Genomic DNA, 22,273 nt, shown 5'->3' with positions numbered 1-22,273 from the left:
TGCTTTCAATTAGTTAATTTGTTATTAATTATAACAAATATAAAGTAGAAAAAAAAATTATTTGAAATATATACAGAAAACAATCTATTTCTATATATGTATATAAGTATACATATATATTATAAAATCTGGATATTATATTATAAGTGAGAAATAAAAATTATTAAATATATAAGTAAATTGTTACCAAGAAATCATTATATTATAAGTGAGAAATAAAAATCATTAAAATTAATAATTGTTTAAATATTGTAAAATATTATTATTAAAAACATTATCAATAATTATATTAATTTTTATCTGATTTTTTATCTTCATAATATTTTCAGAACAACATTAAAATTATATAAAAATTAAAAATTTAATAATACGTAAGTCAGTCAAAATATATATATTTCAATCTTGATTTTCTATTTTCAATCTAATTCTTCCTTATATGTCATTTATTTATTGAAAATTAATAATAATAATAAATAATATTTTTAAAAAATAATAACTAACATTTTTTTCTATTGACTAAAAAAATCGATAAAGATCCAAAATTCTAATTCTTATATTTATCCATATTTCTGGAATAAGACAAATAAAAAATAAATTATTGTTAATTTTAATTTCATAAACATTATTTGCAACTCACTTTTTAATTTTTTTTTTAAATCAAAATTGAAAAGAAATTTTATATTCTAAATAAAGTTACTTTATTTCCTTCAAATCAGAATAAAAGACAGATCAGAATAAAAGAAGAAAAATATAAAGAATAGAAAATATTAAATTCTTTATTCTGTAAGTACAATTTAATATCTATAGCCAAAATTTTAATAGATTTTGATATTCAGCTAATCGATTTTCAACACATAAACGATTCGCAATGTTAAATATTCCGAACTCTGAAGCAAAGAACGCAAACCAGACCCTAAGACTCTTAATCCTTATTTTGACAAGTCGAACAGGACAGGCATGATGGTTTTTGCCTTCGTTTATTTACCAATCTCAAAATGAACACGAAAAACGAACATACCAAAAAAAAAATTTACTCGCCGCATGGACTCCCGATTTATTTGACACTATTCACATGAGATCATTGATTATATAGGGTGTCTTGTAACTGATGGTATAACTGCCAAATGGATGATTTAAAATTAAATAAAAAAAAAAAATGGAAATGTAAATTCAAATAAAAAATATAACATTTTTCACTCAAAACCTTTTTTCAAGAAAATTGAATTTAAAAATTAGTTATATTTTCTTACATTTTTTACATAATTCAATTTAGAATATTTCAAATTCAAAAATTTTCTGTATTATTTTTTGTATGTCCAGATCATTTAATATAATAAATTTATTTATGAATATTAATATTTATGTAAGATATTATTTTTAATTACAATATTGAAATAAAAGAAATTTATAAAATAAGCGATTTCTAAAAAAAATCGTTTCTCACAAAGAAATAATCAAACTATATATAAATAGCTTTATAATTGAAATAAGTAATATAAAAATAAATAAATAAATAAATAAATGAGAAAAATTAAAAAAATTACTGATATCTCTTAAAATATTTATAATGCGTTATTAATTATTTTGAAATTTATGAAAGTTTATATATGTATCATTCCAAACTATTTTATGGATACAAAAAAAATAAAAGTATACTAAAAATTTCAAACAATTATTTCACAAAACATAGAAATAATAATTTTACAAAACAATAATGTTCAACATACCTCTAAATGCTGAAGTAAAAGATCCAAGATAATAAGGATTTTATTACTTGACAAAACTGCTTCAATGTTAGTGTCATTTTCATTGACACTCAATTTAAATACTCGGCATACCGAAAGGATACTTCTAAACAAAAATTTATATTTGGAAGATAAGAATGAATAAAATAAATTTATATATATACACAATCTTAATTTAAATGAATATAATTTTATGATATATAAATATTAAAGTAAATATTATATATTAAATTATTTAAAATAAATGTTTTAAACAATATTTAGGAAAAATCATTCAATAGCAACCAGTTTAAAATAAAAATCAATCAATAATTTTCATTTGTTTTATCGAATTATAATATATTTTTTAAATATAATATAATATATTATATTCATTTGTTATTATAAAAAAAGTGTTGATGAGAAAGTGAATTATTATTTGATATTGTCAATAAATTAATCGGATCTTTTTTACAATCTTCTATACAATTTTTGTTGCTTTACATTAATTATATTAAATATTGAAGTTGCTTTATATTAATTATGCTCTTTAATATATCTGATTTTTAACCTTCACTAATTATTATTTATAGATTTTAATATATTTTAATATATATTTTAATATATTTTAATAGATTTTAATATATAAAATCATTTTTTCTAAAATTCACAATTTTTGTTTAAAATCAATTTTAAAAAAGATTGCAATTTTTCAATTTTTAGTAATAATTGATCAAATAATAATCAAAATTAAAAGAATATTGAAAATATATTTATTTTTGCTAATATTTTTTAATTTATTTAAAAAACTAAAATTTCTACAAGAAAATTTAATTATATGATAAATCAAATTTTTTTTGCTGAAGAAAGTATCAAGGAAAGTTACAAAATCATTTTTGTTTTTAATGCAAAACTGATATAATTTGGCAAAATATACAATAGTGTATACATATAGCATAACTGATTCTAATGTATAGCAGATGAGACAATGACTATCATTAAATATTATTGTTGTTGTTGCATGCTTTGATTAATTATTTCGTTCTTAAATCAAAAATAAAAATAATTTTATATAGTTTTTATTTATTGTTCTTAATGCTTTCCATAAAGTTTATTCTATAAATTAAATATTTTAAATAATGTATTCAATAAATTGAAGAATATCAGTATTTTCAATATTCTCTTAATATTTTGATTATCTATTTAAGTATTATAATAATTTATATTATTTTATTCGAGAGAATCTAATTAATCATTTTAGTTATTATTAAAATATATTAAAATATAATATTTTCTAAGTTTAAAATTGTTATTTTCTTTAAAATTTATTTTTTCTAAACAGATTACGTATTCAACATTAAAATCTATAAAAAATATATATTATAAATTAAAATATTGAAAAAAAAAATTTGAATAGTATTATTCTATTATTCATAATTTCTATTATTCATAACTGAATATTTTAACACAAAATAATTTAAGATTTTCTATCAAAATATAATTTCTAACAATATGAATATTGATATATAATTGAAAATATAAAATTAATATTCAATTTTAATATACAAATACGTAAAACTAAAATATTAAACAATTAAAAATAATTGTATACATACATTTAAATTCATTCTTATTCTGTACGTAAAATTCAATATTATTTTTAATTATTAATTTTAAATATTAATTAATAAAATATAAAAATTTCGAAAATAATTATTATACTTACTTATTTGGTAAATTATGAGAAGTATTCTGTACTTGCAATCCCAAATTCAATAAATTAGTCAAAATATCAAATCCATTTAATATTCGAAATACATTTTGATCGAATGCACACTGAAACATTATAAACAACATTTGCATTAAAATATTTAAAAATGTTATAAATGTTTTATAAATATTTTAAAATATTTATTTTAAAATATTTATAAAACATTTAATGGATTAAAAAAATATATATAATTTTTTTTAGAATAATATATCTTACCGATTTTGAAAAAGCTCTTGTTATTTCACCTAGACAACGTTCTAAAGCAGCAATAGCAACGCTTGACCAAGCAGTTTTAGAATGGTTGTTATATAATCGATCCAATTCTTTCAAATTTCGACGAAACTTTGCTTTATTAATTGATTCAATAGATTGATTTACATCTGTTCTATGATTATCTTCCCATTCTTTACCACGTAATGACATTCGTTGTTTCATTTTTCTACATCGACGTTTTAATGCTTTTTGTTTTTCTTTTGAAGCTTTAATTTCGTTGGCATTATTATTTTCAATAATTGAAATTGGAACATCACGAATTTGAGATATATTAAACCGTTGTAACTCATCTCGTGATGGTTCGCGGCCATCATGTGTATTTCGTACTGCTTCAAGATGTATTTTTCCTTTTAAATGACTTAATAAATATACTTCATTTGGTATCTATAAAAAAATATAATAAACGTTGTTATAATAAACATTGTTATAATAAATATTGTACAAATTTTATAGCAAATTTATTTAAACAACAAATAAAATATATATAATAATAATAATATTAATAATAATATAAAATAATAATAAATTGAGACTTACAAGTGTTCCACATAAAGAACATTGCTTTTGAGCAGGATATGATTTCAATGTAGGTGGAACTTCTTCTGATCTTAGAATTGAAGATTCAACTGCTCTTTGTCGAATATGTTCTATATTTTCAACGTGTCTTCTAGCTGATTCTTGCTGTTTTTGAGCTATTTTCTTCTGTAATTCTTCTTGATTTGCTAACTGTGCTGCATGAAGTGCTGATAAGCGTTCTTCTCTATCTCTAGCTTTTTCTCTTGCTAATTCCTATAAATTATATCCAATTTAATATCATATTAATTTTTTATTTTAATCATTTATATTACATACCTGACGTTCTTTTTCTCTTTCCAATTGCATTTTACCAACTCTTTCATCGCGTTCACGACGTGCTTGTTTCATTTTTTGAATACGTAATTGTCGCTCTGCTTCCAAAGCCCGTCTACGTTCTTCAGCTGCAGCTTCTTTAGCTGCTTTCTCTTCTTGTCGGCGTTGACGCTCTTCTTGAATTCCCTAAGAAACAATAAATTTAGAAGAATTTATAATTTTTATTATTAAAAATGTATAAATATTCATAATTACTTGTAATCTTTCTTCTTGTTCTTGACATAATGCCATAAAATCATGTCTCTTATTTTGTGCTTCAAGTTCATTAATAAATGCAATTTCTTTTAATTTAGAATCTTCATCATGAGCTTTTCGAACTATTTCCAATAAATGTTGTGTTCTATTTTCTTCTGCTTTTTTTAATTTCATTTCCATTCTGATTCTCTTATCTTCTATTAATTGGTTCTTTGCACTTTTAACATCTTTTACTTTATTTAATAATTCTCGCAATCTTTGCGATTTTTCCATTAATAATTTTTGACGTTTATGTTGTGCACAAGCTTGTTTTGCTTGATATCTTCGTAATGTCTCAGGTAATGATCTTTTTCGTGATGGAGATGATAATTTCTGATGCAATTCTAAAGCTCTACCAGGATGACGAGCAACTAATGCACGTAACTGAGCAAGTGTATCTACGCATTCTGCCCAAGACATTCCTTCTAACATATTTTCATACCTATAAAAAGTTCTTTTAAATTTAATATTATACAAAATAAAAAATAAAATAATAAAAAATGCTACGCACCTATCCTCTAAACTAACATCATCTGGCATTGTATTAGGAGATGTTCTTTGCTCATCTTCTGTTTCAAGTATCATTTCACCATCTGTTTCATCAGTTTCAGTATCAACATCAGTTTCAGTACATTCTAATTCTAAAATTTGTCTATGTAAAGAAGCTTCTTCATCTGATAATTGTTGTGATCGTTGTGAATCGGCTTCTTCAGTTTTTCTTTCTTCTTCTAAAATTATTCTCTCTCTTTCTGCTTGAGCAGTCATAAATTGTTGTATACGCTTTTCAAGTAATTCTGCATCACTTTTAAAAATAGCTGCAATCATTGATGTAGAATTTATTTCATTTAAATTAACAGTATTCTTGAAAACTTCTTCTACCTTATCTTTAATGGTAAGGTTTACAACTGATTCGCCTTTGACTTTTTGTACCTCATTACATATATTTTTTCCTTCTTTTTCTACAATACATTTTTTTTTCTGTTTGTTATTTCTATCTGGAGTTAAACAATTTTTTTTATTCTTTTCAGACGGACTTTCAATTGATAACGCTGGTAATGATGTTGCAGTACTTGGTTTGTGAAATCTTGTAGACATATTCAAATTATGTGTACTACCTCTTCTACAACGACTACGAACCGTTTGCCAACCATCAGTTTCTTCTTTTGTTTTAATATATGTTTGTTTTGTTAATACTTCTACTGAACCATTTATATCTCTATTCTGATCTTTTTTTAATGAACTTTGTTCTGAAATCTAATAAATATTTATAATTATATATATTATTTATTCAAATTAATATTAATTACATAAAAAAAAATACTACCTTATTATCAATTGATTGAAATCGTTGTCTAACTATTACAGATGTTCCAGGTTTTATTTTATTTGAAATTAATGTATTTTTATCACTTAATGTTGTTTTACTTCTAATAAATTTTGGAGTTTCTGAGAGACTTGATTGCTTTGGTTTAACTTTCATTTGTGATACAGTAGAATATGCTGGTTTATTTGTATTAATTGAACTTTTAATTGGATTATTGGAAGATGTATCAGATATAGATTTTATTACATTTTTATTATTTGTATTATCATTAACATTTAATTGTCTTTTTAATTTTTGACTAATTTTATTAGAAATTTTTGTAATATTTTGTATATTTTTATTTACTGTAATATTACTATTTTCTTTTGTCACATTATTAGATTCTGTAATTTTATTTTCTGTTATTACATTTTCTATATCAATAGTTTTAATACTTTTTCCTGTGCTTTGTCTTTTAACTTTAGCATTAATTTCATTTTTTCCTAATCCTAAGTCATTTTTAGGACTTAATGGTTTTACTTGAAAATTATTTTGAGAATTCAATTTATTTTCTATATTATTAGATTTAGAAAATTCTTTTTCTGTTGATGTACAAGTAATCAATTGTACATTCTTATCAGTACAAACTATTTGCTCATTCTTCTCAGTTATTACATCAGAATCCGTTACTTTGATGGTAGTATAATGTATTCCAGTTTTAACTGTTTTTAATGCACCTTTATCCAATTTCCCTTTTATATCACGAGATGAACTTTCATTTGCTTTTTGGTCTGTAATGTTATTATTGCATGTTTTAACAGCTGTGTGTTTTACAAAAGTTTTATTTATTTTTATTGAAGTTAATTTATCTTTATTCAAAGACTGAATTGCTCCTTTATCAGTTGCATTTTTATATTTTTCACTCGTTATATTATTCTTGGAAATATTACTTTTATTATCTTTTATCAATTTATGCACTGATTCTCCTTTTATATTACAATTTACATGATTTATTTTATTGTCTACAATAACAGATTTATTTTCTGAAATAATCTGATCAATAGGACTTCTACAAATTGATTCAGTAGGACTCATTCTTTGCAAAGGACTACTGGATTTTGGAATCATTGAATTCCAGATTCGACAAGGAGAAGTTTTCCTAACTTCCCAAGCTAAAGGAGTGCGTCTTAAAGGAGGAGGTGAATTTTCATAAGCCCACTTAACTTTAAACCATTCAATTAAATTATGAAAATCTCTGGTATAATTCTCTAAAACTAATATTACTTCTTTGCATTCAGAAATATTTTCATCTTCTTCGCATGTTTGATAAATACCATCTACTGCTCTTTGTAAATTACCAAATAAAAATGCCCAATATCTTGCCTGTAATTCTAATAAAAAAAAAAAGAAAATAATTAAAAATTTATGAATTTGAAATTTTTAAAAAATAATAGTAATATATAAAGATATTATAAAAGCAAAATATTTATAAAAAAAAAGTAATATTAGAAATAAATATATAACTTTAATTTATTAATTATATTAAATTTTTGATTTTATAAATTTTAATTTACCAGATTTTTTATCTCGACCCGTGGAAGCCGATCTTACTCTACTTGTTGGTTTCATAGATCTTTTAGAAGTATTTGCTTGTGATACTCTTGGAACACTAGGAGGTTTTTTAGTGATCTTCTCAGTATTATTTGTTCCAACTGGTACATTAAAAGCTATCAAATTTCTAGCTGCCCGACCTTCTTCTTGTATAAGTAATCTTACATCAGCCATTTTTAATTAAATTCTATAAGAAAATTAAAAATTAAATATTATTTACTCAATTGCAGACATATATTTAAACATAGTTTATATATATATATATATATATTAAAGTAAAAAATAAAAAAACAGATTAAAAAGATGTTAAATATTAAATTTTAATAATTCATTAGGATTTTAATAATTCATTAGGAATATTACAATTATTAGGAATATTACAAATATATATTTTTCATAAATAAATTTTTCATAAATAAATTCATAATAAAAAAATTTAAATGATAATAATTTAAAAAAAAAATTTATATACAACTTATATACAAAACAAACTTATATACAAAATTTTAATTGTTTTATAATAAATTGATTTTTTGTTTTATGTAATTTAAGGTTATATTATTACGATACATTCACATTTTAGATATTACAAAGAAACAAATAATTAATATATAAATAATTATATATAAATAACTAAATCATATATAATCATATATTAATAATGTTATTAATATTAATTTATTTATGATACAATTAATAAATTTATATTTGTATTTTCATAATCTATATATATTATATATACTGTATAAGTATCAAATCATAATGTTTATATTTTTAATTCACAACTTACCTTTATTATAATTACAATTACAAATTATCAAAGAACGATTGACTACAAATTGTTTTCAAATAATAAGAATTCCGAATTGACATTTCAATAATGATACAAGACATTTTATGATAAATATCGTCTAAGTTTTGCGGCAGTTTGTTGGTTGCACTGATATTGCTGCATTAAAAACTGCAATCGCGTTATTGAGTTATAAACATACTGATTAAAATAATATCATATTGCATTAACTGTAAGATTTTATATTATTTTTTATTTTATTAATTATTATTAATACATTTTAACAATTCAATTAAGAAAGTATATATATTTTATTTATTTATATATTTAGTATCTTAGAGTATCTATACACTTATACTTTATAATGTAAATTGAATTTTTAATTATAATTTTTATCATAATTTATTTCATATATATTATTATTATAATGTTTATCATATTATCAATGTTTTGGCTTTATATTTTTTTAAATAATATTATAATATATTATAATATAATTTATTAAATTTTATTATAATAAAAATATAATAAAAATATTATCTTATTTTGAAAATAATGTATAATATTTAGATAATAATTTTTTGATTTATTAAAAATATATCAAATTAATAAAAATTATAATTTAAAAAGAATAGATTTTATTAACTGATATTTTAAGAGAAATAATAAAATACAATTAGAAAAATGTTTTTTTTTTCAAAGAATTTTAAATTCTTATTGGTTATCTTAGAAATATTGAAGTAAAAATTACGATAAGAATAAAATTATCCAAATTTATAATAAAAAAAAGCTTATAAATTTATATGAATTATTTAAATTTAAAAATTATTTTTTATGTTGACAATAAAAATATTTAAAGATATTATTAAATTGGTTTACGCAGTGAATTCGTATACAGCGCCATCAACGCGTGATAAGATGAATCGCGAGAAGCGGTTGCGAGGGCTGTAACTCACATTTACGTGTGGAAATTTAATTAACACTACGTTACAGTATCTCTTTGGGGTTGCAATATAGATCCCAAGCAGATTTTTGAAGTCGGCTGTAAAGCCGATTATCACGAAACACGAAAGTGCTACGAAATTAAGATTAAAAATCGATTTCGAGGTTTCTAGAAGAAAAGACTACCATAGAGGCGGACAATCTGCCACACTTTGCGGGGTGACGCGGGGATATTTTCAGATAATCGTACGTATTTTACTGATATATGTAAATCACTGTTACTTCAAACTTTTTTACATAAGTGAGAAACTTTGTATACTTTAGTTTTATATGGTACGTGACTTCGTGTATGAATTCTTTGTTTACGCATACGCATAATGCTGCTTTCAATAGCTTTGGAGGTTGGCAGAAATATTTCGGCAAAAATTAAAATATTATTCTATTATTTGTTTTTTTAATAATTTATTTGGTTTTGTTATTAATCATACGCAATAAATCATTTATTTAATTATATATAATAATATAAAGATTACTTGTTTCATTATATTAGTGTGACAAACTGTCAATTTGTAATTAAATCAACTTTAATTATTAGAATTATTAGAATTATGAGATACTTATATAATTTAAATTTTTGAAATTTAATTTTTATTTGGAATGTATATGATATTTACAGAAATAAAAAAAATTCTTTGATAACCTAAATTTTCTTATGTTAATCTTGTTTAAACTATAATATTATATTTATAAATTTAATATTTTTCAATGTGTTTAACTAAAAATATCAATATATTTATTTATTTTTATTTATTTTTATATTTATAATAATTTTATATAGATTTCATAATCATTATTTTAATATATTATACTTTATTTATGTTTATATGAATTATATATTAAAATACAAAATAATTTTTTGTATACATTTGATTAAGTAAAACATATTAAAGATTATATTATTAGTTTACTTGTATATTTATATTAATGTTATTAATTGTTTATTATAATTTTATTTATATTTTTATAATAAGTTATTAGTAATTATTGCATTATTTATAAGATATAATATTTATATAAGTAAATTAAAATATTTAAATTATAAAAAAATATTTATATAAGTAAAAAAAATTATTTAAGTATAAGTTTACAAAGTTTTTCAACATGGATAAGATAATTATGTTTTTAGTTTGAATATATTATTAATCAAGGAACAAATAAGAAGATGCATAAGAATTTCTTTTAGAGATATTTCATCAAACATGGCTGCGCTACCAAGGAGGATTATCAAAGAAACACAAAGATTAATGCAAGAACCAGTTCCTGGTATCAGTGCTGTACCAGATGATACAAATGCTAGGTATTTTCATGTAATTGTAACTGGACCTGAAGATTCACCATTTGAAGGTGGACTTTTTAAACTTGAATTGTTCCTACCAGAAGACTATCCAATGTCTGCTCCTAAAGTTAGATTCATTACAAAAATTTATCATCCAAATATAGACAGGTAATATTGTAGTTATTGTTTTTAAAAAATTAAGTTTCTTAAAAACAATGAATTAATTAAATTGATTTTGGCTATTAATGTAAATATTTTAGTTATTATTAACTTGTAATATTAATTTCTAAACTATATCATCTTATATAATGTAATACATGAAATAAGATAAATAAGATTAAAACTAGAAAAATATATGTTTTGTATATTTAAATTAAAATGTCAAAATTATTTATATTTGCTATTTAGATTGGGCAGGATTTGCTTGGATATCCTTAAAGACAAGTGGAGTCCTGCTCTTCAAATCAGAACAGTTTTACTGTCAATACAAGCACTTTTAAGTGCACCAAATCCAGATGATCCTTTGGCAAATGATGTAGCTGAACTTTGGAAAGTAAATGAAAGCGAAGCAATACGTAATGCCAAAGAATGGACTCGGAGATATGCTATGGACAACTGATCTTAGATCATCCATGATGCAAAGTGATGTTACCCCTTTCTTTCCGAGTTTACCGATCACTTTACTCGCACCAGCTGCGTACCCTGCACCTGTGTCCACAATTTTGCTATAAAAATAATAAAAGTTTTGTAAGAGTAAACAGAATGAAACTGTATTTTCTATATTGCGGGGAATACAAAGATGTCGTGTTTAGATTTCTTCAACGGTTTGTGAAGCAAATTTGTCAAGAATCTTCTAACATTGAACAACATCAATTGTAAGAAGATTCCTATTTCAAAAGAAAAAGGTATAATTTTAATGAATTACTAGTTTTTACTTAAAAATATACCTTTGTAGTAAAAATAAGTGAATGTAGTATGTTGCGTCAACATTTTTTTTAAATATTATTACAGAATGGCTTGTGCAATCAGTAATTTATAGCCTTTATTTTGGTACCTTTAATGTATCCCTGAAAAAAAGCAGTTCTAGATCGCTCATTATATTATACTAATATTACATTTTTCTGTACTTTACGGAATATTTCCGAATTGGTAATACAAGGTGGAAATGAATCTATATGAAAAAATAAATTGAAAATACGAAATAAAATTTTTTGTACGGAGCTTTATTTTCAAATAAATTGATATTAAAAATTTGTGTAAAAATAACTTATGTCTAAAAGATATATCGATTAAAATTTTATTATCGTATTCTTTTTGTTATTTGAATTTATTAAATTAAATAATTAAAAAAAAAACATTGAAATACAATTATTTTTTAATCAAAAAATTTTTTATGAATATAAAAATTTTCATTTTTTTGTTAATATATATTAAGCTTTCATATACGTTAAATTGTTGATATTTTTACCATGCAGCATCTTCATTTATAATATACTCAAATATAAATGAATTCGACATATGATTTTATTTATCTTTAAATTTAAATATTTTCAGTGTAAGCTCTGTATAAAAAATGTTATTTTAAATTTCCGAATTATTTTTTCATTTCGATTTATCCTCTTTTAATTTGTATTATCATATATAATATATCGGAAATACTCTGTATTATGTCTACTAACTGGTTGTCTGATAATCTTAATGTATTTATCATTTCCGCGAGTGTACGACGTTGGATGAAAGATATTATGATATTGAATTAGAGATCGACATGGCATTTATTTATGTATTAACTACGAATTAACTTCATATATGTATATATATATTATATAATATAATATACATATATGTATAAGCGTACAAACATATTGAAGTTATCCATGAATGCGAAGTTCCATTTTTTGAAGTATATAACTATAACTATTGTAATAATTATCTATTGCAGATTTTTATTTATCAGTATAATGTAAGACAAAATGTTTTGAATATTCATAAAAACTTCTCATGATTTGACCTGAAAATTCTTAATTGACAAGATATTTTGATATTCACATTTCGATTTATATTATTATTATTCAAAGCGAAAATATAATTTCGAATAAAAGTTGAATGATTTCGAGGTATGATTGATGATTATTAATTTTTTTGCAAATAGATATATAATCTGTAAAAGTTAATTTTCTCTTTTAAATGGAATATTATGCTTTTTGTTGCATTAATAAATGCAACTCAATATAAAATTTAATATAATAAATTATTAAATCTCTTATAGTAAAAAAAGATTATTAGTTTTGAAAATATTTTATTTTAAAATTTATCATAGTATAAATATAAATTTATTTAAAAAGTAAAACTATTAATTAATTTTATATTTTAAAAAATTAAAGATAACTTATAATAATAATTTTGTCATAATACTCTTTTATAGAGAATATCAAAAATTAAAAAATATATGATTTTTGATGATGATTTAGAAATTGTTTTTTATGTGTTCATCTACAACAAAATTATCATACATGCTTCTCAAAATCACCTAACTTTTATATAAAACATTTCTCGTTACGAATAATAATAATGACGTAAATCAAAATAATAATATCAAATAAGATATCCTATTATAAAAAGATATCCTTATATAAAAATCATCTTTCCTATGATTATGTTAATCTATATTTTTACTGTGTAAATATACATACGTATATATAATTAAATGAGTGAAAATTTTTAGATAGTTTTTTCACTTTTTTTTTTAAATTCTTGGAGATATAACAAGATATAACATATATAAAAATAAGATATAACAAGAATAGAGACTCAAAATGAATTGTCTTATTTTGCGCAATTTATATTTAACAAATTGAAAATAATTTAAAAAAATTAATAATATGAAATTAAATACTTTTGATAATATACAAAATTTTTGTTTGAATACAAAATGTTTAAAATTGCGAACAAATAGAAGTGCCCATTCTTACCTAGTGTATATTTTGTAAAGATATTCTAATCATACTAATGTAATTAGAAGGTATAATTTTAGTTACAATTATACCATTACATTGGAAATGAAATAGGCTATTTGCTTTCAACAAATGCTTAATTGTTGTTAAGCTTTGCTACATTTCATAATTTTTTGCTTAGAAGAAGTATAAAAAACTGGAAAATACCAGTAAAAATCTTTTGTAAAAATCTGCGCAATATTTTTGATGATATTTAAATATAAATATAATGAAGAGAGATAGTAACATGAAAAAAAATTAAAATTTCTTGTTGCTGATTAATTGAAGTAATCCATTATATTTAATCCAGTTTTTCTTATATTTATAAATATGATTAATATCATTTTAGATAATATACTTGACAGATTTTTTTCACTCATTCAATGAATGAGGATTATAAAATTTTAATTTGAGAGTCATTTTTTGAATGAAATGAATGAAGACTAATAAATAGTTTCTTTTTTTTTTATTATATAAAAAATAAATGGTAACTCAAATTATTATTTTAATGAATAATGAAATAATTAAATTTTTAATGTATATTAAACTTTTTTTAATATTTATTTCTTCTATAAAAAATTCAATAATTAAATAAAAGTAAATTTAATATTTCATAGTAAAGATAAAAATACATTTTTTTTGATATATTAATTCAGAAAGATAGATCATAATTTCATTAATTAGGATTTTATTTTAATATTTAATAATCAATTTTTTGATTTTATTTTTAAAAACTCTTGCTGTAATTGATTATTATTTTATTTTAGGATGTATAAATACAATATTTTTCAATGTTTTTAAATTGTTTAAATAATAGCATTTCTTTTAAATAATTAATAGAAAGATAAATTCTATTATATTATCACTATTCCGTTATACTTCTTCATATTGCAAATGTTTTAGTTATAGTCGTTTTATTAAGTAAAAAAAAAGAAAATTTAATAAATAAAATAAAATAAGAAACGAAATGGACATTCAAAATTTATTCATATTCGTATTCCTATGAACATTCAATTTGATCACATTAAATAATTTAATAATTAATAATTTCAATAGATTATTTACTTTTTTAATGAAAAATATTAATAAAACAGCATATAGCATGCAATTAAATATATTTATTTAAAAAAAAATGTATAAATAATATTACGAAAAATTAACAACATTAAATTATTTATTGGAATAAATAAAAATTTAGTTATTACTTAATGATTTGGAACATAACATTTATAAATATTAATAAATCAATATATAAAGGATTAAAATATTGTTTTCATTTAATTCTATATTGATTGAAATTATTAATAAAAATTATTAATAAATTTATATTAAAGAATTCAAACAACCAGTTGGTACGTACATATATTTTTAAATTAATTAAATTCAAAAATTTAAATTCCTCTATTATATTAGTAGTATTTTAATAAAAATGGAATAACAATGATATTTAATTTAGAGATGCTAACTGGCGGACATTGGGATCGGTTACGCGAAAAGAAATTATATGTGTAGATAATTTGCAATAATAAAGAAGTTATTATAAATATGTTATAAAGCAATATTAACATACCAATATATTGTTGCCAATTTTCAATTGTACATATAATTATCTTAGAATCGTAATGGAAAAAAAACAAATTAAATAAAAATAATAAATTTCAAATTAAATTTTTTTTGATTAGTATATATATTAATTAAAAATGGAAGAGATAAATACTAAGTAGGTATGATTCATTTAAATCTGAATAAAATTTAAAATTTATTAATAAAACAATTTTTTTATATAAAATAAATCTTTGATGTTTTATAAAGGTTTTAAATAAAATTATATTTTTAAAAATACATAATATAATTTTTTCAAAATTAAAATTGTTCTTTTTAGCATGTTGAAAAAATAAACAAATTGATAATATCTTAAAAAAATAAATAAAATTGTAATTTATGTTTTTAAAATTACGAATTGTTATTTTAGGAATAAAAAATAAATACATGTAATTTATAGAATCAAATCTAAAAATTATTAAAATTGAAATAAGAAAACTTTAATTTATTTAAATATATTATTTTTTTTCATATAATATATATATGATTATATAATAGGAAAGAAATAAGATTTATATTTATTCTAATATTTATTTATATTTTATTTTATAAACTTAATTTTAGAAAAAAAAGAAATAAATAATCAAATATTTACATTATTTTAAGAAAAAATTTAATCAAAAAAATAACTTTATAAAAAACAAAATAAATCTAATATTTATAAAATTTTTGTAAATTGTTAGGGAATTCTATTTCTTATATGTTAATATTAATATTTATATTTAGTAATAATTATTTAGATGTTTTACATCTAATTACATTACTATAATACGTTATGTCATAGATGTCATATACGTTATAATTTTTTGTCTCATGTATTAGGTTGTACCACATGAAGTTGCCAATTTTAGAATAAATGATAATCAACTGCGATTTGTAAACTCTACTTAACCTATATTTTGCTTATCATATTTTGATGTTATCCTCTTATATTTCTTTTGTGTAATAAATTGTTTTTTATATTAATTTAATTGAAAAATTAATTTTTTGAAAAGTGAACAATATGGTTATTATTTCAAACGAATTTAAAATATTATTTTTGTATAAATTTAAACTCGATCATTGTGTAACTGAACTATATCGAAATATTAAATTAACTTTCGGAGAAAATTCTATCAATAAGAGGATTGTTCGATAGTGGTTTTAAAAATTCAGGTCTGGAAATGAGAATCTTAAAAATAAGTCTCGAAATAGACCGAAATTCATATTAAATAAACTCGCAAATTAAAAGTCAAAGTGAAAGTTAATCCACAAACAAATATTCACAGAATTAGGCATATCTTCAATAACAATTTTTAAACATTTAAGTGCAATGGATAAAATGAAAAAACTGGAAAAATGGATACTGCATTGACAGAAGATCAAAAATGATATTTGGAAGTTCTTAACACATAAAACTTAAAACAATAGAAGTCTATTTTTGAATAGAATTATAATCTGTGATGAAAAATAGATACTATATGATAATACTATACGATCTGAATAATAGTTGATCATCGAAAAAAGTTATATAATCTATAAAGAGAGTAATTCATTATTCTTTTTTGAAATAAGGAAATATCATAACAACAGTATCCTACTGCCAAGAAATATGATATACATCAGAAATTGATTAAGAAACAATTCGCATTAATCAATTCTTTTGCATGACAATGCTCGACTGCATATATCACAAACTATTCTATAAAAATTAGCTAAATTGAAATATGAAATTTTAATCTATCTACTATACTTATCAGTACTATACTTATTTCATTAACTGATTATCACTTGTTTCGTCATTTACAGTTATTTTTAAAAAATAAAATATTGGGTACTCGAAAAACTACAATCGAAAAATTTCTTTACACTAAAATTATAAAGTTTTATAAAAATGAAATATGTCAATTGAGAAAAGATAATAAAAGCCGATGGCTCATATTTTAATTGAATAAAAATTATAATTTCGAAAATATTGTTTTTTTTCCGACTAAGAAATTTCACGTGGTATAACATAATTTTTAATATTTAATTTCATTATCAGATGGTAAGTCAAATTTCTTTTATGAAAAAACTTGTATTATTTTACTAATTGAAAATTATATTTATTGCATTAATACAAATCTTATTTAATTGTTCCCATATATAATTTAATACATTTTTAATTATTTATATGACAATGTTATTTATATGAAAATTCTAACATTTTCACTTATTTTTCTAATTATTTTATTTTATTTTAAAATAAAAAATAACTCATCCGTTTACAATCTGTTTCTTTTGTTTTAGCACAAGCTTTTCCAATTGTTTTTTTTTTATTATAGATTATATATATATTCTTCTAAAAATATTATATATTATATATATAATATATTTTTAGTAATATTTTTAGTAGTATTTTTAATAATATATATATTATTAATTTGAAATAATTTTATAATTTTTATGATAATGTAGTATAGTTTTTTGAGTACATAGTAAGATTTGAACAATTTTTTTTTTATAATTATTTTTTCGATTTATTATATATTATATATTATTATTATTATTATTATATATATATTATTTATTATTATATTTTGTGAATTAAATATACAAATTTATGAATAAATAAAATTTGTTTGCTTCTAGTTATTGAAACTGAGAAGAATGAAAAATATATCAAATGTTTTATTTTTATTTTATGAAAATTAGAATTTCTTTTTTATTTTTATTTTTTTTATATATTAAATATTAATTTTTATATGTTAAATACTATATAATCTTAAAATTAGAAAATGTATTAATATATAATATCTTTATAATTTTTAATATGTTATACAACATAAGATTTCGAACAATTTTTTCTTATACATATAATTATTAGTTGATTTTAATTTTAAAAATATTTGCGAAAAATAATTGCTACTACTATATTAAAGTTCGAATTCATGAAATAAATATGGAAATAAAATATAAAATAACTCTTGAATATTTGAAATTATAATAATTGAAATGATAATACATATCAAGATTAAAATACATTTTGAATTCGCCATTATATAATAAGATATAATAAAATATACTAAATGATAAAGATAATATTTGACACATTATATGAAAATAAAAGTAAAATTCAATGTAATACTTAATAACATCATTTTTCACAAATAAATTATATATTTAAAAAATCATTAAAACCAAGATCTATAAAGGCGTCGATAGGTTATGTAATTTAATCTTAAATTATGATTTAGTTAATTGCATGTATAAAAATAGATACTTTTAATAAAAGAAGAAAAAAATACTAGATTTCTTTTATATAAGTTTTTAATAATAGTTTTTAATAATAATAGTAAATTATAGGAAATCTTAAATAAATATTAGTATTAATGACTTAATTATTTAAGTATTATTTTATTTTATTTTATTTATTTTATTTTATTATTTTTTAATGAAAAGAATAAATAATAATCCTAATTTTTCGAATGATTATTCTATCAGTTAGGACATTTTAAATATTTGAAGCTTTTCGTAAATCATAAGAATTTAACTATATTAATTACTTTTATGCATGTTATTATCCAAATTAAATTTAAAGAAAGACTAGTGCACAATTGATTGATCATTAAAAAATAAATCGATTTTGTTAAATAAATCACAAATTCTATAAATGAAAACAGCAAAGTATCTGTGATATTTAGATTTATTAAAAATTATAAAAAGAATTTTGACAAATTAAGAAAATCAAATCAAAAGAAATAGATTTGCAGATTTAATATTGAACTTAGTAGAATTTATTTGAAGTTTTTAGTAAATATTATATATATATATTTTAAATATCTATTTTATTAGAAAATTCACTAAATATTTTCTTTATGTACACCGAAGATTTTTTGAAAAATCAATTGTAGTTGAAAGATTCTGATTGTTATATGATACGAAATTTGAATTGGTAGTTGGAAAGAAAATAAATAGATTTAAAATTTTAATCTAATTATTAATATATTAAATGCTACCTTCAAACGTTATTAATACAATAATTTTTACTATGGTGATTATCATCATCGAATGTCAAGTAATTGATAGAATGTATATCAATATCGATCTCACGTATACAAAATATCTCTTTTATAATCTAAAACCTGAATTAAAAATCTAAGTACTTGTTCTTAAAAATAGAAAAATCAATTAAAAACATTTGATGTGGCAACTGCTGTTAATTTAAACTTTGAATACACATTTATTAATATTTCATTAGAGATATTAAATTAGTTTAGAATTTAAAAATGATTCCAATAAGGAAATTGCCAATATTTGATATTTTTTATGAAAGCAATTGAAAATTTTATATAGGACTTCCTATAAATCAAGATCGGTTATTAAACATTTAACAATGATATCTATAATAAAAATAAAACAATTATATCTGTATGTAGAGATAGTATTCAATATAGTTTAATATATTGAAAGTTTTTCATTAAATTAATAAATATCTAGAAGTTAGAATTATATATTTTTCCACTTTTTCTCTAGGACCTTTAAATATCGTGTCGATCAACCACTGGAATCTTTCAGAACTTTATCTGAAAAATCATTAGTAAAAATTTTGTAAAATTTTCAGCTATTTTTATAAAATATTATATCAAATATTATTACTCATGATAATTTTTTTTAGTCTTTATATATCTGACCCAATATTAGAATGTAAAGATTAATTAAATGAGTGAATAAAAAAAACAACAAATCAATTTTACAAGTCCAGTTGGATCCAAGTATTTCGTGTTTCTGAATTTCTTCAATATCAAAGTATTGTTAGATTTTTAGTTGATAATATATTATCCAGATTTCTTTTTTTAAGCGTGTTTCAAAGATTGTTTTTTTTTCTTTTTTCGAATATTAAACGTTTTTCATCAAATGAAAATATATAATGATCTATATTGATTATTTTCTTTTTAGCCTATATTGAAATGCACATAAAATGTTCAAATTTCGAGAAAACGGAATAATTGTATTGATGTGTGCAATTATATTAATATGAGAAATTTTGAATAATTATCTACTTTTCCTATATTATATTTATGCTGATCCATTAAATATAGAATGTATAAAAAATATATTTTCTTTTTTTAATTATAAATTATAGGAAATATATAGGAGTTTATGAATCATCAATTAATTTTATTAGGATATTAGATATTAAATTACAGACAGACATACAAAAATGGTGTGTTTGAAAATAAGTTTTTGTAACTAAGAAATAATAAATATATATTTAATATAAATAATATAATAAGTTTATTTGATGTAGTTTTGTAATGTATATGTGTATTTTATAACATTTGGTAATAAAAAATAATTTTAAAGTAAAATGTTTTAAAAAAAAAAGAATGCTTTCAGTAAAGTATTTTCTCATCTATCTCATGCTTTAATGACATTCGACGAGACTAAAAGGAAATATTTACAGAATTAGAATATAATATTAACATATTATAATTACGATTTAACATCAAATAAGTACTTTTTATAAATAGTTAAGGAAATTAATTTAATTATTTTTATTTTTTGAAAGAATTATTTCAACAAAAAATGATATATATATATATACACATATATAATTAAAAAATAAAATAAAAAATAATATATATATATATATATAAATTTTTGTTTTTAGCGAAATCTATCGTCGAAATTTTTTGAAATATTTAATATTCAATTCAACTATAAAATATAGAAATTAATATGAAATATTATAATTATAATAACATAATATCATATATATATTCTCATAATTTCATAAAATCAGAATTATTGTTTTAATTATATTTCCTATAATGCATTATTTAGAAATGTTATAAAATGTATATGCATATAATATATTATCTATTAATGTTAATTTGTATTATGAATAAAATTTTAATTTTAAGTATAAGATATAAGTATAAGATTTTAAGTATAATATTTAGTTTTTATTTAATTTAATTTATATTATATTTATATAATAAAATCTTTTAAAATTGTAAAGTATATTATTTTCTATGTTCTAAAAAATAAGATATATAAATAAGTAAACAGATTATATTTATTGAAAATAATGAAATAAATAATTTAAAATAATATAAATTTTATACTATTATTTTAATATATATTATAAAATATATGTTTGAAATATTATAAAACATAAATGCAAAAAATAAAATAAATATAATAAATATAAATAAATACAAAAAATAAATATTTATGAACAATAAATATGTCATTTATGATTTATTGTGATAATAACATTTATCAAATTTAAACATTTTTTTACTCAAAATATTGAAAAAAATGTTTAATTTTATAAATATTTTTCAAAATTAAAGAAATAATTTTGATAAATATTTAAAAAAAAATATATTTAATTAAATATATATTTATAGATATAATTATTATCATGAGTGTAATTAATAGAAGTAATAATCTGTTATCAAATTAGAAAATTTTAACTTTTGGGATATTTTTATGCCTCTATTTATTTTTATATTTTTGCATTAAAATCATTTGTTAGAGTGAAAAGATTTTTGAATCTATTTACATAAATAAGAAAATTATTTGTTTTGATTTAACTTATTTATAGACATGTAAGATTAAAAAATGAAAAATTCCATTTTATTGTAGAAAATTTTATTTAAAATAATTTAAAATATTATAAATGATTTTAATATAATATAGATATTATAGATATATATATATAGATCAATATAATTTTTAATTCTGATATAATTCTGATACATTAAAATTAAAATATAGAATTAAATTTTTGTAATTTCCTATTTATTGAAAATATG

At 19.7% G+C, this 22,273-nt stretch overlaps 2 protein-coding genes across 5 annotated transcripts in view; one reads left to right on the top strand and one right to left on the bottom strand.

Annotated features, from left to right (window-relative positions):
- The window catches only part of LOC107993189 (S phase cyclin A-associated protein in the endoplasmic reticulum), a 44,751-nt gene extending 35,968 nt beyond the window's left edge, over nucleotides 1–8,783 (bottom strand). For 2 of the 3 annotated variants that reach the window (XR_009830488.1, XM_062076952.1), the window contains exons 1-10: nucleotides 8,616–8,782; nucleotides 7,789–8,012; nucleotides 6,236–7,605; nucleotides 5,423–6,165; nucleotides 4,873–5,353; nucleotides 4,621–4,803; nucleotides 4,306–4,557; nucleotides 3,712–4,152; nucleotides 3,451–3,560; nucleotides 1,728–1,851 (exon numbers count right to left, since the gene is read on the bottom strand). Coding sequence is in view for 2 of the 3 variants with exons in the window: in XM_062076952.1 (XP_061932936.1) it covers nucleotides 1,728–1,851; nucleotides 3,451–3,560; nucleotides 3,712–4,152; nucleotides 4,306–4,557; nucleotides 4,621–4,803; nucleotides 4,873–5,353; nucleotides 5,423–6,165; nucleotides 6,236–7,605; nucleotides 7,789–7,999 (3,915 nt within the window). In the remaining variant the exon portion in view is untranslated. Of the gene's footprint in view, nucleotides 1–1,727; nucleotides 1,852–3,450; nucleotides 3,561–3,711; nucleotides 4,153–4,305; nucleotides 4,558–4,620; nucleotides 4,804–4,872; nucleotides 5,354–5,422; nucleotides 6,166–6,235; nucleotides 7,606–7,788; nucleotides 8,013–8,615 lie in introns of all 3 variants that reach the window. The other variant, XM_062076953.1, reaches the window with a different exon arrangement.
- A 718-nt stretch (nucleotides 8,784–9,501) lies between these two features.
- Nucleotides 9,502–17,580, top strand: LOC107993191 (ubiquitin-conjugating enzyme E2 N). Of its 2 annotated transcripts, none has more exons than XM_017049489.3 (3): nucleotides 9,502–9,803; nucleotides 10,789–11,061; nucleotides 11,302–17,580. In XM_017049489.3, the coding sequence occupies exons 2-3, from the start codon at nucleotides 10,817–10,819 to the stop codon at nucleotides 11,510–11,512; spliced, it is 456 nt and encodes a 151-aa protein (XP_016904978.1). In that variant the 5' UTR covers nucleotides 9,502–9,803; nucleotides 10,789–10,816; the 3' UTR covers nucleotides 11,513–17,580. The 2 variants fall into 2 exon arrangements, with proteins under 2 accessions (XP_016904978.1, XP_016904977.1); XM_017049488.2 differs by having other exon boundaries at nucleotides 9,504–9,803; nucleotides 10,801–11,061.
- The last annotated feature ends 4,693 nt before the right edge of the window (nucleotides 17,581–22,273 follow it).

The sequence above is a fragment of the Apis cerana genome, linkage group LG7, assembly GCF_029169275.1.
Source record: "Apis cerana isolate GH-2021 linkage group LG7, AcerK_1.0, whole genome shotgun sequence".
Taxonomy (NCBI): domain Eukaryota; kingdom Metazoa; phylum Arthropoda; class Insecta; order Hymenoptera; family Apidae; genus Apis; species Apis cerana.
The sequence above is the reverse complement of the archived record's forward strand: the minus strand, read 5'-3'. Positions and strand labels throughout refer to the sequence as shown.

What these genes read in the sequence shown, in the direction of transcription:
- LOC107993191 (XM_017049489.3), top strand. Translation starts at nt 10,817, where the DNA reads ATGGCTGCGCTACCAAGGAGGATTATCAAAGAAACACAAAGATTAATG. An exon ending in TATCATCCAAATATAGACAG is followed by an intron (nt 11,062 to 11,301) that starts GTAATATTGTAG and finishes TTTGCTATTTAG; the next exon opens with ATTGGGCAGGATTTGCTTGG.